The 13922-nt window shown below is 56.5% G+C and overlaps 6 protein-coding genes across 6 annotated transcripts; 3 read left to right on the top strand and 3 right to left on the bottom strand.

Annotated features, from left to right (window-relative positions):
• Positions 1 to 183: 183 nt before the first annotated feature.
• On the top strand, positions 184 to 2163 carry QBC33DRAFT_573131 (uncharacterized protein). Its single transcript, XM_060430688.1, has 2 exons — positions 184 to 314; positions 377 to 2163. The coding sequence occupies exons 1-2, from the start codon at positions 247 to 249 to the stop codon at positions 1959 to 1961; spliced, it is 1653 nt and encodes a 550-aa protein (XP_060279894.1). The 5' UTR covers positions 184 to 246; the 3' UTR covers positions 1962 to 2163.
• On the bottom strand, positions 1988 to 4592 carry QBC33DRAFT_213422 (Alpha/Beta hydrolase protein). Its single transcript, XM_060422694.1, has 7 exons — positions 4145 to 4592; positions 4001 to 4088; positions 3549 to 3942; positions 3442 to 3493; positions 2949 to 3356; positions 2629 to 2887; positions 1988 to 2552 (listed from the first exon to the last, which is right to left on the bottom strand). The coding sequence occupies exons 1-7, from the start codon at positions 4301 to 4303 to the stop codon at positions 2014 to 2016; spliced, it is 1899 nt and encodes a 632-aa protein (XP_060279893.1). The 5' UTR covers positions 4304 to 4592; the 3' UTR covers positions 1988 to 2013.
• A 289-nt stretch (positions 4593 to 4881) lies between these two features.
• On the bottom strand, positions 4882 to 7232 carry QBC33DRAFT_562543 (uncharacterized protein; the record flags this gene model as incomplete). The annotated part of the gene is made up of 5 exons (XM_060430215.1): positions 4882 to 5686; positions 5742 to 5969; positions 6034 to 6551; positions 6616 to 6825; positions 6900 to 7232. The coding sequence occupies 5 exons, from the start codon at positions 7230 to 7232 to the stop codon at positions 4882 to 4884; spliced, it is 2094 nt and encodes a 697-aa protein (XP_060279892.1).
• A 755-nt stretch (positions 7233 to 7987) lies between these two features.
• QBC33DRAFT_213367 (uncharacterized protein) lies at positions 7988 to 9371 on the top strand. The gene is made up of 2 exons (XM_060422693.1): positions 7988 to 8580; positions 8638 to 9371. Exons 1-2 carry the CDS (start codon positions 8160 to 8162, stop codon positions 9204 to 9206), a joined length of 990 nt encoding a protein of 329 aa, XP_060279891.1. The 5' UTR covers positions 7988 to 8159; the 3' UTR covers positions 9207 to 9371.
• Positions 9372 to 10000: 629 nt separating this feature from the next.
• On the top strand, positions 10001 to 12085 carry QBC33DRAFT_548927 (uncharacterized protein). Its single transcript, XM_060428919.1, has one exon. The coding sequence runs from the start codon at positions 10274 to 10276 to the stop codon at positions 11870 to 11872; it is 1599 nt and encodes a 532-aa protein (XP_060279890.1). The 5' UTR covers positions 10001 to 10273; the 3' UTR covers positions 11873 to 12085.
• On the bottom strand, positions 11875 to 13806 carry QBC33DRAFT_548925 (cytochrome b2-like protein). Its single transcript, XM_060428918.1, has 4 exons — positions 13555 to 13806; positions 12963 to 13480; positions 12241 to 12907; positions 11875 to 12176 (listed from the first exon to the last, which is right to left on the bottom strand). Exons 1-4 carry the CDS (start codon positions 13685 to 13687, stop codon positions 12019 to 12021), a joined length of 1476 nt encoding a protein of 491 aa, XP_060279889.1. The 5' UTR covers positions 13688 to 13806; the 3' UTR covers positions 11875 to 12018.
• Positions 13807 to 13922: the final 116 nt, after the last annotated feature.

The following is a 13922-nucleotide window of genomic DNA, read 5'->3' as shown; positions in this document are numbered from 1 at the left end:
GTGATCCCGGAATCCAGATTGAGTATTCGGATGCAGGTTGCAGGAACAGAATTGACCTGTTTGAAATCAACCCGAACTTTGCAGCGTGTGTTAGCGTCCGATCCATACAGACCCCTTGCCAATAGATCGAAATGCACGAGGTTACGTATGCTTGCTGAAAGATTTCCTTGTCAGACAAGGCAAAATAACTTTCATACTTACCAACGTACCAGTACGATGCGCGGAATCACTTTATAACAAAAAAAAATGAACGACACGTCCACGTCATCTAGCAAGTCGATACGGCGCTCCCGCAACGGCTGCATTACCTGCAGGTGCGTTCCAACCTCTGGGGCATGGTCCTGCCCTCGTCCGCCCCCTATTAACTCAGCCCCAGAATCCGACGCGTCAAATGCGACGAGACGAGGCCCCGATGCAACCGCTGCGCGCAGTCCCAGCGCACATGCGACGGCTATCCCCCGGCCAACGTCTCGGGCCTGTCGCGCCGCGCCCTCGCCGCAGCTGTGCGCAACCTGCCCCTCGCCGGACCGGCGTCTCCGGCTCTCGCGGGCCCGCAGGCCACCGGCGACGTTGCATGCTTCGATTTCTTCCGGCTGCTGACGGCGCCTGCCGCAGGGGGGTTCTCGCCCTCCGAGTTTTGGGCCCGCCGTGTTCTGCAAGTTGCGCACGCCGAGCCCGCCGTCTGGCGTGCTGCTGTCGCGCTCGGGGCGCTGCATCGGAGCCTGGAAATTAGGTTGATGCCTGAAGTTGAATGGGCGGGCGCGAGTGGCTCTCTCTTTGTCGGGAAGGCTTTCCGCTGTTATGGCCAGGCCCTCTCACTTGCCCGCTCTATCCGGGATCCGGCCACGCTTCTCGTGCTCAGTATTGTTCTCCTTGGGATCTCGACCCTAGGAGGGAAGTGGGTGGATAGTCGGGTCCACATTGTTTCTGCCCAGAAGTTGTTGGGAGAAATACAGAGGACGACGAACATTTCCCATGCAGATGTGGACAGTGCCGCCGAGAGTCTGGCCCGGATGGATCTTCACGCAGCGACCTTCTCCGACAGCAGTGCGCCGTACCCATTTACGTACGGGGATGGCAACACACCCGGCCTAGCGCCGGCCCAAGAACCGCTGTTTCTGATAGAGAACATACACCAAGCCACCACGAGCTTGTTCAGGCTGCTGAGAAGCCTTTTAAAACTGGGCGGTCCTCTCCTTGACGAGCACCAGGTTGCCCAATCAGTCACCCACCTAGAAGCACGTATCACCGAACAGACAGCAGCATGGGAAGCCGCCATGGCCAGCTATCTATCACAAGCGCCGCATCCCGACGACGACGACGACGCCGCCCTGCTCTCCCTCAAGCTCTACCACGCCACCCTCCGCCTCCTCCTGAGAGCCGGAGTAGCCGGCCCAGAGCGCCGACACGACGCATGCCTGCCGCACTTTGAGCGCATCACATGCCTCTCCGCCTCACTCATCCGATCGGCCCGGCCCGGTGGCGCCTCCTCCTCCCTGTCCCTGGAGCCGGGAATCGTCGCCCCGCTGTACATGACCGCGACGCGCTGCAGGCACCCTGCTATCCGCCGGCGTGCCCTCGCGCTGCTGTGGCGGGCAAATAGGCAGGAGGGTATGTGGTCTAGCATCGGCGCGGCGGCGGTGGCGGGGAGGATCGTCGCTGTTGAGGAGGAGGGCTTGGGGATGCTGGCGCCGTCGGGTTTGCCGATCCGTGCGGCTGATCTGGGACGGTGGGCGGATAGGGTTCGCGGCGAGGGAGCTGGTGATTGGCTTGGCGGCGATCAGGACTGGAGATCGGAGTCGAGCTGGGAGGGTGTGCCGGTGGTGCCGGAAGAGCAGCGGGTTGTTGATTCGATATTCGAGGCAGATGTGGAAAAGGGGAAGGTTGATATGATGTTACTGTTGGCGGCTAAGGAGGAGGATGGCTCAATGCGGTCGAGAAATATCGTGGTGGAATTTTAGTCTAGGTTTGATCGCTTTGCTATGAATACAAGTATCGGCAAAGGATCTGCCTTCAAGATAGTGTACAACCAAGAACAAGCGCCATCGCGAAGGAGACGACAATCATCGACACCCCGCCCCTGCCAGCGCCATTCTTAATTTCACTTGTCGAACCATCAGTCCCGACAACTACAAAGTTCTCCACGACAGCGGTCCCGTCCCTGAGAGCCTCAACCTCCTCCAGCCTGCAGGTATTACTAATGTCGTAAAGATAGCAAACCGAAGGCGGGCTCGGCGGTGCATCTAACTTAATCTCAAAGCTACTCTCCGGCCCCGCCGAGCTGTACTTGTCCCTCTTCTTGATCGCCACCTCCCCCGTGGCGATGTCCCGACCGGAGATAGCCCGCCGGAAGATGCGGTACATGGTTTCGGGCTGGTACGCCGCCACCGGGTGGCCCGACTGGAAGACCCGCGAGAAGGACACGTTGCCGTGCTGCCGGACGACGCCACCCGTGTAGCTCGCGTTGGTCGTGATGTTGGCGTAGCCGGCCGCGCGGAAGGAGCTGGCGGAGGGGTAGGACATTGCCAGGCTGACCTTTTCGGCGCCGCGCCCTGGGATGAGGGGGTTAGCTTTGCAATCAAGGGGGTTGGTTGTTCAAACGGGTTGGGGGAGGGTTCTTTTCCGTACAGTTGCAGCGGTAGTCTCGATCGCCGTACACCAGTGCGAGGTTCACTCCCGCAGAGAGGACATGCTCTAGATCTGCAATTGTGCGACGCATGGGATCGCCGGTCGCCTGGAAGAAGTTCCCAACGACGACATTCGAACTGTACGTGAAGTTGACAGGCACGCCGAGGGCTTCTTGCACCCACCGCTGGTTGTAGAAAGCCATTGAACTCTCGGGCAGGAAGACCCCGGGGAGGATCACCGCTAGATCGAATGGGCTCCGCTGGTATTCGTTGTCAGTGTATCACTCATAGGCCTCGCTGGGGAAGAATATGGTGACTCACGTTTGAGTAAGTGGTATAGGCCCCCTGCACTAGCCCGAAGCAAACGCCCATCGCCGCTTGGCAAGCCTCATTCACAGTGTCGTTATTCCCCATCCCCTCGGGATCTCCCACCGCCGCTGCAGCACGGCAGGCTCCGATGAGCGAAACACACCCATCGCCCTCCTTGGTCATGTTGTGCTTCGCGGCCTGGTAGACATCGGTCGGGATGGCCTGGATGCCGTACGTGTTGTTCACGGCCATCTCGGGGTATTCGGGTCCTTCGATCAGAGAGTCGATGCAGCCGTTGTTGATTCCGAGCGTGCCGAGGCGGAGGGGCTTCGCCTTGGGGTCGTCGGAGGTGCCGTTGGCTATCCGTTCGTTTTGTTGCTGGAAGTAGGAGAATGTCCCGGGCCCGAAGAAGCCGCCGTACTGGTTAGTAGGGAGGAGGTTAGTTTATTATTGCCTGCCAGCTCTCGAATTTCCCGCCTTTAGGTGTCCTGCGCTGAGAACTCACAGAGAAAGACCAGAGATTGACTTCGTCGTTGGTAGTTTTGTATTCGGGGAACCTTATCCATCAGTTAGAATGGCTGTCAAATAGCTTTCAGGAAGGGTCTTACTTACTCTTGGAACCAGATTTGGGCAAACTTCCACATCATCCTAGCGGCTTGGGCCGTGGTGTTGACAGTATCACTAGGGCTCTGACTTGATAGCGTGGCCGCAAGTGCTGTCAAGTTGGTCGCAATCGGGTCGTCGGTGGTTGCCAAAGGGGTGAATTCTCCCGTGAAAAGGTCCACCATTCCATCCTGAGGTTTCGTATACGAGTAACCCGTCTGGATGGGCTGGTCAATGTAGAGCATGTTCACGTCGTTGTTCCACGACCAGGGGTTGAGCGTGGTGCTGTTCGAGTCGGCGTTGACGGAGCAAGGGAGGCCACTAGTATCGTCGAGGAAGGACGTACCAGGGCCTCCGGGGAGGTAGATGGTTACGGGGGCATTGGCCGGGTCGTTTCTGGCGTCTAATCAAGGGCTGTGAGTGGTCCGTCTAAACTTGTGTTGCTCGACAGAGAGACTGACCGAAATACCAGAAGAAGAAATTATCATCACCGATGGACACATATCCACTGTACCCCTTCACACCAGGCGTGGTTTCGCAAATCGAGGTCTGGAAGCAGCATATTAGCGGCGCATCAACAACACGCTTTTGTGAGGATTACTTACTTGTTTGTAGGAGATGGATGACCCGGGATAGTTTTTGGATTCTATCAAGGTGACGCCCTCAGGTCGGGGGAGAAAGCTTTGAGCAACTGCAAGAGACACCAGTTGCTGGGCAAGGGCGAGCCGAGCCGCTGTTCGTGCAAGTACTTCGAAGACGAGCATTGCGTTAAGAAAAGAAAAGGGGCAAGGGTGGATCTGGTGACGGTGAAGAGACGAGGGGCTACTCTGTCGTTGTCAATGGCGTTCCAGACGCCATCATTTTATATCCAAGTCGATGACCCCGGGGACCTAGGAGGCATGCTGATTTCTACGGATCTGTATAATTTGATGATACGGGTTGCTCAGCCCTGGAGTTGGACAGCGTCGTGTCTGGCGAGCAGTCCAATGACACGAGGGCGGCACTGCAGGGCTGGCCTTGTGCGCCACGCGTTCGAATTACGACGGCTCGGCTGTGGTGGTAAACGGGTAAAATGTTGGATTCCTGTTTGGCGAGCGAGCCAATCAGAGCTGCCGTAGCCTCCAGTGCTTGGTAAGATGCGCTTACGTCCATGGACTTGAAAGAGAATTAAAACACCGCGATCCATTAATTACGCGTCGTGTACCTATCCAAAGATGAGCACCAGTGTGGCTAGACTCGAGGCAGACATCATGTCGAGCGAGGTCTTGGATCTAGCTGATTAATTCCTGCTTACATGGGCCAGATTCCGATTCTCGAGTATGACCAAATACCTGCAGGCAGCTCACCAGGCTTCCCATTTCTGCCCACCCATAGCCACAAGCCGGTTGAACAGCTCGTCTCTCAGTGGGCATGCTGTGATCCTCCAGCTCTCCCCACTGGCCACCACGATCTCCAGTCCATCGGCAATCTCGCGTCCCAGCGACCAGCCAACGACCAGCTTCGTCTTCCACCCATACCCGCCAAACTTCTTGAGCTCGACGATATCCGCCAGCGCAATACTCCACAGTGCATGCAAGTCCTCCCGCTCCTGCTCGCCGATCTTCTCAATGGTCGAGTCGGTGCTGAACGCCACCATGGGGATCGTAGCCTTGGTGCTGATGTACACATGGCCCTTCCGACCGCCGTATCGCGCCTTGAACTCGACCGGCCCGGACGTCAGATCGCTGCCGCGACGGGGCACCACGCCGAGATGGTCCTTGGCTGGGCGCGAGCCGGCCTTGGCCCGCGCCGTATCCGTGCCGATGGCGGCCTTGACGGCCCCCTTGGTCGTGCCCTTGAAGAAGCCTAGGATCTTGCTGGCGCGCTTGCCGTGCTTTGCGTTCTTCGACGCATCGATGTCGCCGCCGCCGGTCTCGTGGGCGGTCTGGGGATCGTGATGGATTGCCTCGTCCAGTTCCGCGTCTGTGGCGTTGAGGGGTGGCTCGGCGCCCGTGGCTCGTAGATGCTCGTCGGTCAGCTCGGCTGGCTTCTCTGGTGGTGCATGGTCGACGCGTGGGGGTGGGGGAAGCGGTGCTTTGTTCGCCTCGGCTAGTCGAAGGAGAGTGATTGTGAGCTGGACATTGGTTGGCACGCCTTTGAGAATGGTGCTATATGAAGTTAGTCACGAGGGACCCGGGGGCAGGGCAAGGATGGTCGGCTTACTTTCTGATCTCTAGCAATTTCTGCCAATTAGGAATCGTTCGGTTGAGCCAGTCGAGTCCGCGAGAGATGACAGGGTTGCCAAAGAAGCCGAACCCGACGGCAAGCGTCAGTCCCTTCATAAACATGTATGAAGTGACGAAGAAGGAAAGCCCCAAAAGCGGCATTACCAGAGAAACAAGTCGCAGGCGGTAAGTGTCCTCGGGAAAGGGGGGAGTTGGCGACAGAGCACTGATGAACCCGTCAGAATGGTTCCAGATTGACAGGGGAGACGCAGTTCTGAGTTCCTACTTACTTTGCAATCCGTTCCCAGGTATCGGTGAACGCGGCGATCCCGTGCATGATTGGTCTCATCTTTGTCCACATTGCAGTTTCCATGGGCACCTTGGTCTTGTCATGTTTCGCGGCAGTCTTCTCTCCTGCTGCCCTGTCCTTGGCGTCTGCTGCTCCGACGGCAATGGCAGTAGGATCTGGCACCGCATCTTGCGCCCCTTCCTCGTCTGCCTCCGGGTCGCCTTGAGGGTGCTTACCTGTTGCACTACTCAGCGCCACAGACGCGATGCCGTTGACGAAGTTGCTGGCCTCTTGCTCTACGGCCTCGCCCTTGTGGTTCTCCGGGGCCCCGGTGGCACTGTCGTGGCTGCCGAGGACGCCGGCCTTTGGTTTCTGAACACCGCCGGACTTGCTATCAACCAGTGCAATCGGCGCCGGCGGGAAGAGGAGGGTCCGTGAAGGTGGATATGCAATGAGTGTAATGAGAGTGACGCAGAGAAGCGGGACAATGAAATCGAATAGCCACGCGGTGAAGTATGCCTGGATGGTTGTCAGTCTGGGCTGTACGCTGGCCTGTTTGCCATGGTGATTTGGAAGAACATACGGCGCAGAAATATGCGGTTCTCTGTGTCTCTCGCCATGATCGGAGACGGGCAATGTGCTTAACAGCCGCAAGAATCCCAACGATAACGGTCATGTACAACCTCTCGATGGTTGCTCGTAGCTTGTCCGGTGAAAACTCCTCCTCGTCTGCGATGTTCAAGTCTAGGTCGCCCGGGACCGGATAGGTGACTGCCTTGACGTGGTACATTTGCTGCAATGTCATCAGTAAGCTTGACTCACCATGCCGGATTCTCCTGGGGATCTCCTGCATCACTGATTTATTACCTTGTTGAACCGGCGGATAAGAAGCCATAATTCCTCGTTGTCCATCCGTCCCACCAGCGGTTGAGCGATGTACTGCTTTTTCTCATTCCATCCCAGATCCAGAACCTCCTTCTCGTGATCCTGCTGCGCGGCATCTTGAACCTCATAGGCATCTGTGGCCAGGGCGTGCGAGAGGGACGGGCCATCGGCGAGGGTGTTGGCTACTTCTTTTCGCCCTGGATCGCTGACGGGATGTGTGCTCGTCGGGAGGGGAACTAAATCCTTCAGTCCCGTCCCTGGGCCACTATCCCCGGAGAGCATGTTGGTGGGCTCCGGGCCCTCGGTAGACGCCATGTTTGATCACGCGACTGCAAGTGTTCTTGTACAGTACAGACTATGCTTCGGAATAAGTAGAAATAATTCACTGTAATCACAGAAGAGATTGTCTGTGGTTTAGAGATATTTGGGGCAGGAACACGGCTTGTTCTCACTAAGACAATCATGACGTCGATGGCTAGAGCCCATTCCAAGATAATTCTCACACTACTCAGCTCTCCCGAGCACCGAGTTTTAGTGAGCTCAAAGTGACGTCATCCATATCTGGTGATACCGGGGGAGAACAATTGATTGACTTTGCATCATCCGAGTATGGTAAATAGACAAAAGAGTAATCGATGCACAAAAGGCAATTGACATCAAATGTAGAATGCGAAGTAATATTAACACAGGGAATACTGGGAGTTTTTTTTTTCTGGGGGGGGGGAAGGGAGGAGGGGTTGGGGGTTATACTGGGGGGAAAGGGAAGGGAAGGATGAGAGAGAAAAGGAGAAGAAATCCCGCCGTCTATCAACAGCGTAAACCCATGCTTTGCTCTCGAGACTTTCCATCAACTCAATCTATAAGAATGTACCTAGGTGCCACCATCTGTGGCCAGTAGGACAAAGAAAGTGATCTATATAACGGCTATTTGGAGTTCAGACTGTCACGTACGACCATACCCATTGGAAAACTCGGGATCCCGTCCGCTCTCCCATAGATAAGCCAATGAGGGCCGGATCAGTAGTTGGGTCGGTGACGACCAGCGAATCCCCGGTGTTGTACGTTTTTATTTTTGCACCATCCCTCTCCTTTTTCTTTTTCTTCTTCTTTTTCCCCAATCTTTATTTTGTTTTAATCAACTTTCCTTTTCCTCTAGGCTATATTTCAGAAACCTTTGTTCTGTGGACTTAATATTAACTTACTACTGCGTATTACTTTACAGCTTCACCGCCCTTTACCACAATGACTGCTTACTACTGCCTTCACAATGCAATCAGTCTGTTCTTCGAGTCAAACACAAGTGTAACAAGACAGCAATGGGATGAGCTTGCGGTTTCTCTGGCTGGGGAGCGGGTCAATCCTGTGCCGATACAGGGGACGTTCAGCTATACTGTGACGGCAGGGACACACGAGTCCAAACTCTTCCAGTTCCGAGTTCAGGACTCCAGTCTCGACATGGACCTCATGAGCCTCGCCAAGGCAGTTCGCCCACCACTTGTGGCCGACTGCAAGTATCACGGAACTTTGGACAATCAAGACCCATCCACATATACGAGATGGACAACGTCCCCGGGACTGCTTACATTATGGCGCGCGATATCTCCAATGTACAGCCGCCAGACGCTGTATTGCGGCAGCGCAACCCTGTCAAAGACTTTGCAAAGTGCGTTGTGCAGATGCCCATTGTTTCATGATGGTCCGAGGCTGACGATGTACACAGGTTTTTTTGGGCAGTCGTGGAACACCAGCCGACCGTTAAACCCAGACGATGCAGCTGCCCTGCTTACTGAGTGTCATTCTAAGTTCGACCTCCTTGCTCGATCGCTACCATCTCGGTTCGCGTCGAACTTGGGCAGAGTTTGCCAAGAGCTTCCATCCCTCCTCTCAGGGGCACTTCGTTTCGTTCTCAGTCATGGGGACCTCCGTGAGATGAATATTCTCATAGATCCCGAAACTGGCAGGATCACGGGAATTGTGGATTGGGCAGAGGCAAGCATTCTTCCGTTCGGTTTTCCCTTGTGGGGGCTTGAAAATATTCTTGGGTACATGGGTCCTAAGGGATGGCAATACTATGACAATCCCCATGAACTGGAGGACCTCTTCTGGCAAACTTTTAGAGAAGCCAACAATGTCTCGGATACTGATCTGCAGCTCATTCGGGCTGCTAGGATGGCCGGTTTATTCTACCGTTACGGGTTCATCGTGGAGGGCAAAACCGTGAAAGGTGTGGTGGACCAGTCTGATCCTTCGTCCATCGCGGTATCTCGATGCATTTTGCACAACTGCTGACTGGACCCCGACAACGTGAGCCGGCTCATCATACCCTGGATACGATACATTCCACCTTGAAGCCGCCGAACAAGCATCCAGAGACAAAAGCTGACCAGATGTTGCCGGGGCCAGGATGCAGTTGCCTGTCAAAGGTGGATGTGGATGTCGATGTAGATTGACACATTTCGTTCGCATCAATAACCAGGGCCGAAAGTAAGCCTGACTCGCTCCACAGTATCTACATGGGCATAGGGCATACCTAGGCAGTACGGATCCGCACTAACGTTGGGGTTTAGTACGGATTTAGTGTATTTCCCAACTCGTGTTCAAGTGTCCACTCCCATTCCATGACTGGGCGCCCCCCCCCCGCCTTGGGAGACAAGCAGCGACTCCACGCGTGCGGGTCGTCTTCTCCTGATCATTTTCTACTGGTCATTTTCCTGTTCTTATTACTGTTTCTCCTGCAAACGGGTGCTTCGACACCAACGTTGCACCACGTCGGCGTTACAATGTCGCAAAGAGGGTCCCCACTGCCTGGCGCCGCTGACTCCCCCGGCCTCCGCAATCGCGGCCGCCCGCGTCTGTCAAGAGTGCGAGCTTGTGCGTAGCCTTTTGGAGCCTGCTCCACTCTCCCCATGACTCCTCGCGCATTCACTTCACTTCTTCAGGTTTACGCGAGACTATCCCGCTGATCTGATTTAGGTGCCGAATGCAAGAAACACAAGATCAAGTGCGAGGTGAGGCGAGGTGAGACGGCGTGCACCAGGTGTCTCCGCAGCGGCGCCGAGTGTGCGCCGTACGACCCGACTCAGCGGATTTTGGACGAGCATGCAGCGTGAGTAGCTTTTGCCCAATATTTTCTACATCCTCTTCGCGATCAGTTCCTTGACGGTCCAAACAGTTGGAAAGCCGAGGCATCAGCCCACATCGGCCAGCTGCAGGCAGCTGTGAGGAGTCTACTCCAGCGCGACCAGCTCCCAGACCTGTCCAGCTTCAGCACCACACCAACAGTCACCACCAGCCCGGCCAACTCGGCGCTGGGAGGCGGCGTCTCGACCGGGAATGCCGCCATAGAGCCCATCGACATGCGGAGAGAGGGTTCTCCCGAGCGGCAGCATGAGGATCCAGGCCTCGTCCCGGCGCCCATGGGAAGCCTGTACGAGTTGACCAAGGTGGCCAATTTGCGCAACGCGACCACCTCGTTAGTGCCGCAGGTCACACCCCCCGAGGAGGACATCATCTCCCGAGGCATCATCCCGATAGCCGAGGGCGACCACCTCTTTGCACTCTACCTCAAGAACCACCACCAACTCCTCTGGGGTGGCGTTCTTTTCCCCTACCGGACCCTGGATGCTGTACGGAGGGCTTCGGCCCTGCTCTCCACGGCCGTGTTGACGGTCGCTGCCCTACACACGCCCGACCGCGCCGAGGTCCTTCAGCTGTGCTACGACTCCTTTGTGACTCTTGTCAGCAACTCGTTCCTGTCGAGACGCCACAACATCGACGACATCCGCGCGCTCTGTCTCGCGGCCTTCTTCCTCCCCAACCTCAGCTGGAGGCTCTCTGGGCAGGCCGTCAGGATGGCCGCCGAGATGAACATCCACCAGTCGTTCCAGAAGCTCGTGAACGGCGATGTCAGCCACCGCGAGAGAGTCAGGTTGTGGTACGCGCTCTACATATGCGACCGCCACTTCAGCATCGCCTACGGCCGGCCATCGGCCATGCACGGCGACGCCGCCATCTTCGGCGTGGAGAAGTTTATCCAGAGCCCCTCCGCCGAGGCGGGCGACATCAGGCTCTCGGCCCAGGTGGCGCTGTTCAAGATCCTGACCGAGGCATACCTCGAGTACGGCAGCGACCAGAACCAGGCCCTGAGCGAGCAGGACCTCGAGAGGCTGCGCACCTTCAACATCGCCATCGAGCAGTGGCGCCTCCTCTGGCAGCCGCGCTCATTGGACAGCGTCAGCATCGGCTCCTACCCGTCCAAGGGCGTGGTCCTGTACTACCACTTTGCGCGCTTCCAGCTCAACTCGCTGGCCCTACGCGGCGTGCGATGGCCGAGCATCGAGCCGCTCTCGCCGAACCGCCGCGAGGCAGCCATGGCAGCCATCTCGGCGGCGATGAACACGCTCATGGACATCCTCGGCGAGAGCGACCTGAAGAGGGCGCTCAACGGCGTCCCGCTCTTCACGCACGCCATGGTGGCCTTCTGCGCCACCTTCCTGCTCAAAATGGCGGCCATGTGGGGGTTCGGCGGCGACGACTTGCTGTCGCAGGGGATGGGCTTGGGCTTCAGCCTGGACGGAGTGCTTCGTCTCGCGCACCGGTCGGCTGACTTGCTTTCCGAGGTGGCGGAGAAGGTCAGCGAGAAGCACTTGACCAGGGTGATTGTGGCGGGGATCAGGGAGCTGATACAGCGGGTCACCGTGTCGAGCGCGCAATGGGCCGATATGAATCGTGGCGATACTGATGATCACCATGTTCCTTTGCGGATGGAAAGCCAAGGAGGACCAGCTGATTCGGCTGTCGACTCTGTGGCTGGGCAGGCGGGCAACGATGTCCAGGAAATGATTTGCAACATGGACTTGAACACCCTTGTGGGCTTCCTGGAGTTCGACTCTGGCGAGACGTTTCTGAGCCAATGGTCGGAAGTTGGGTATGAAACATGGCCAGCTCCGACTTGAAGCAAGCCTTGAAGATGATATGACTTTCTGTTCGATAAATACATGATTCTAGTTGTGCACAGCTTCTTCACTGTAAATAGCAATAATTTAAGGATATATTCTAGTATGGTCTTTAGCTATCCATCATTACTGCCCATAGAAAGCACTCAGAGCCTCGACTTCGGTACCATAGGACCTAACCCTCTGTCAAGAGTTCTTGGGATCATGTTATCGACCTCGCAAGTGTTCAAGAGACCTGGATGAAGTTGAGACAGGTCGGTGCAACCCATCATTCGCATTGTCGTCTCAAATTCGTCTTTCATTACTGTGCAAGAGGGGTCAGCGAATCACTCTCGGTCTCAGTAGTTCTGCGGAGAATTAACACTTACTCTCGATCAACTGTTCGACGCCTTCCGACCCGTAGTTGGCAGCATATAAGAACGACCGGCCCATGCCGACAGCCTTGGCCCCAAGACACAGCGCCTTGAATATGTCGGTGCCGCGCCGAATGCCACCGTCAAGGTAGACCTCGATGTGTCTGAATATGTCCGGGCACCTCAACTGCAGCTCCAGCAGCACCAGGATCGCCGGTGTTGACGTATCCAAACTCCTGCCGCCGTGATTACCTATCAGCAAGCCATCGATGCCGTGCTCGACAGCCAGAATCGCATCCGCCGCAGTCTGCACGCCCTTCAGCACGATGGGCAGCCTCGTGACGCTCCGAAGCCACTTGATGTCCTGCCAACTCGTCGTAGAGTCGATATATCCACTCATTGTGCGTCCCAGGCCGCTCCCCTTGGTGTCATTCCTCGCCACGGCGCCGTTTGGCGTCGGCCTCAGTGCTGCCGCGTCGGCCTTGATGCGCTCGTCGGCCTCGCGCTTCCCTGGCGTCGGCTGGTCGACGGTGACGAATATGCCCCGCATGCCGCACTGCTCGGCTTGCTTCAGGAGCTTCTCGGACGCAGCCCGATCCTTGTTCACGTAGAGCTGGAAGAACAGGGGGATGTCCGTGGATGATGCAATGTCGGTCATCGGAAAGGAGGCATTGGTCGAGATCTGGTTGATTGTTAGCAAGTGGTGGTCAAAGTGTTTCTCCCCCGCGGCTACTCACCGTTTGAGCAATGTTATACTTAGAACACCCCTTGGCAATGGCCAGCTCTCCGTCCGGATGGGCCAATTTTGCCATGGCAGTCGGGCTGACAAACAATGGGAGGCTGACGTCGTTTCCAAGCATCTTCGTCCTCGTGCTGACCTCTCTGACGTTCCGCAGGATCCGCGGGCGCAGCCACATGCGCCCGAAGTAGGCTGCGTTTGCCTTCTCGGTGATGCAGTCGGTCGCCGCAGAAGAGAAGAAGGCCCAGGCCTTCTCCGAGAGATTCTCGGACGCGGCTTGCTCAAAGTCATGGCTGCTGATGAGCGTTTGGAGCGGCCGCCTGCCCGCTGCAGTTTTCGCGGGCAGAGGAGATACAGCTGGTTCCGGGTCCTCTGAGATATCGGAATCCGGGAGGACGTTGCTGGAGTCAAAGTCGCCTATCCTCTTGGAGGCACCCAACTCGGTTTGGATCAGGGAAGGGGCGTGGATGCTGTTGTATATCGCCGTGGCATCTCGGCCTGCGTACTTATAGATGACTGTGCTGCGCCGTCAACAGGCCGTCTCGACTTAACCAGGAGGCGTTTGTTTGGGGGTGGGGTCCATATCCTACTATCTGCTCCTCCGGGATGTTCAGGAGCAAACTCGGTCAGATCCCAAACTGCCCCGTCGACGGCAAGCCAGCAGTTCTCTGGCGAGGAGCGTTTTCGCAGCTCGCTGGCGGTGATGGGAATCTTGGATGTCATTGCGAACTCAAACCGATAAAAATCTTGGAAATCATACACTCAATGAAAAATGCAGTCGCGCATGCCATTGGCGAATTGGCTCGGTCGTGTCAACCTCTCTGATGACCATCGGGTCATGTATTATTTACTGTGGTAAAAGTGGACGGAAATGCACGCCAGGGGTTTAAGCCGAGCCAGGATGGGTTGGGTGGAACCGCCAAAAAGGGAAGCGATCTGCTCTCAGTCGGCTTTTTTG

This window comes from Phialemonium atrogriseum, assembly GCF_030411735.1.
Source record: "Phialemonium atrogriseum strain 8032-3 unplaced genomic scaffold QBC33scaffold_29, whole genome shotgun sequence".
NCBI lineage: Eukaryota > Fungi > Ascomycota > Sordariomycetes > Cephalothecales > Cephalothecaceae > Phialemonium > Phialemonium atrogriseum.
The sequence above is the reverse complement of the archived record's forward strand: the minus strand, read 5'-3'. Positions and strand labels throughout refer to the sequence as shown.

Bases quoted from the DNA above. Each gene is read 5' to 3' on its own strand.
- QBC33DRAFT_548927 (XM_060428919.1), top strand. From the start codon at position 10,274: ATGCGGAGAGAGGGTTCTCCCGAGCGGCAGCATGAGGATCCAGGCCTC.
- QBC33DRAFT_213422 (XM_060422694.1), bottom strand. From the start codon at position 4,303: ATGCTCGTCTTCGAAGTACTTGCACGAACAGCGGCTCGGCTCGCCCTT. The intron at 3,494-3,548 runs GTAAGTAAGACC...CTGATGGATAAG, and splicing joins GCCCAAATCTGGTTCCAAGA to GTTCCCCGAATACAAAACTA. The intron at 3,357-3,441 runs GTGAGTTCTCAG...CCTACTAACCAG, and splicing joins TCAATCTCTGGTCTTTCTCT to TACGGCGGCTTCTTCGGGCC.
- QBC33DRAFT_573131 (XM_060430688.1), top strand. From the start codon at position 247: ATGAACGACACGTCCACGTCATCTAGCAAGTCGATACGGCGCTCCCGC. The intron at 315-376 runs GTGCGTTCCAAC...ACTCAGCCCCAG, and splicing joins AACGGCTGCATTACCTGCAG to AATCCGACGCGTCAAATGCG.
- QBC33DRAFT_213367 (XM_060422693.1), top strand. From the start codon at position 8,160: ATGACTGCTTACTACTGCCTTCACAATGCAATCAGTCTGTTCTTCGAG. The intron at 8,581-8,637 runs GTGCGTTGTGCA...CGATGTACACAG, and splicing joins CCTGTCAAAGACTTTGCAAA to GTTTTTTTGGGCAGTCGTGG.
- QBC33DRAFT_548925 (XM_060428918.1), bottom strand. From the start codon at position 13,687: ATGACATCCAAGATTCCCATCACCGCCAGCGAGCTGCGAAAACGCTCC. The intron at 12,908-12,962 runs GTGAGTAGCCGC...ACAATCAACCAG, and splicing joins AGTATAACATTGCTCAAACG to ATCTCGACCAATGCCTCCTT. The intron at 12,177-12,240 runs GTAAGTGTTAAT...CCTCTTGCACAG, and splicing joins CGTCGAACAGTTGATCGAGA to TAATGAAAGACGAATTTGAG.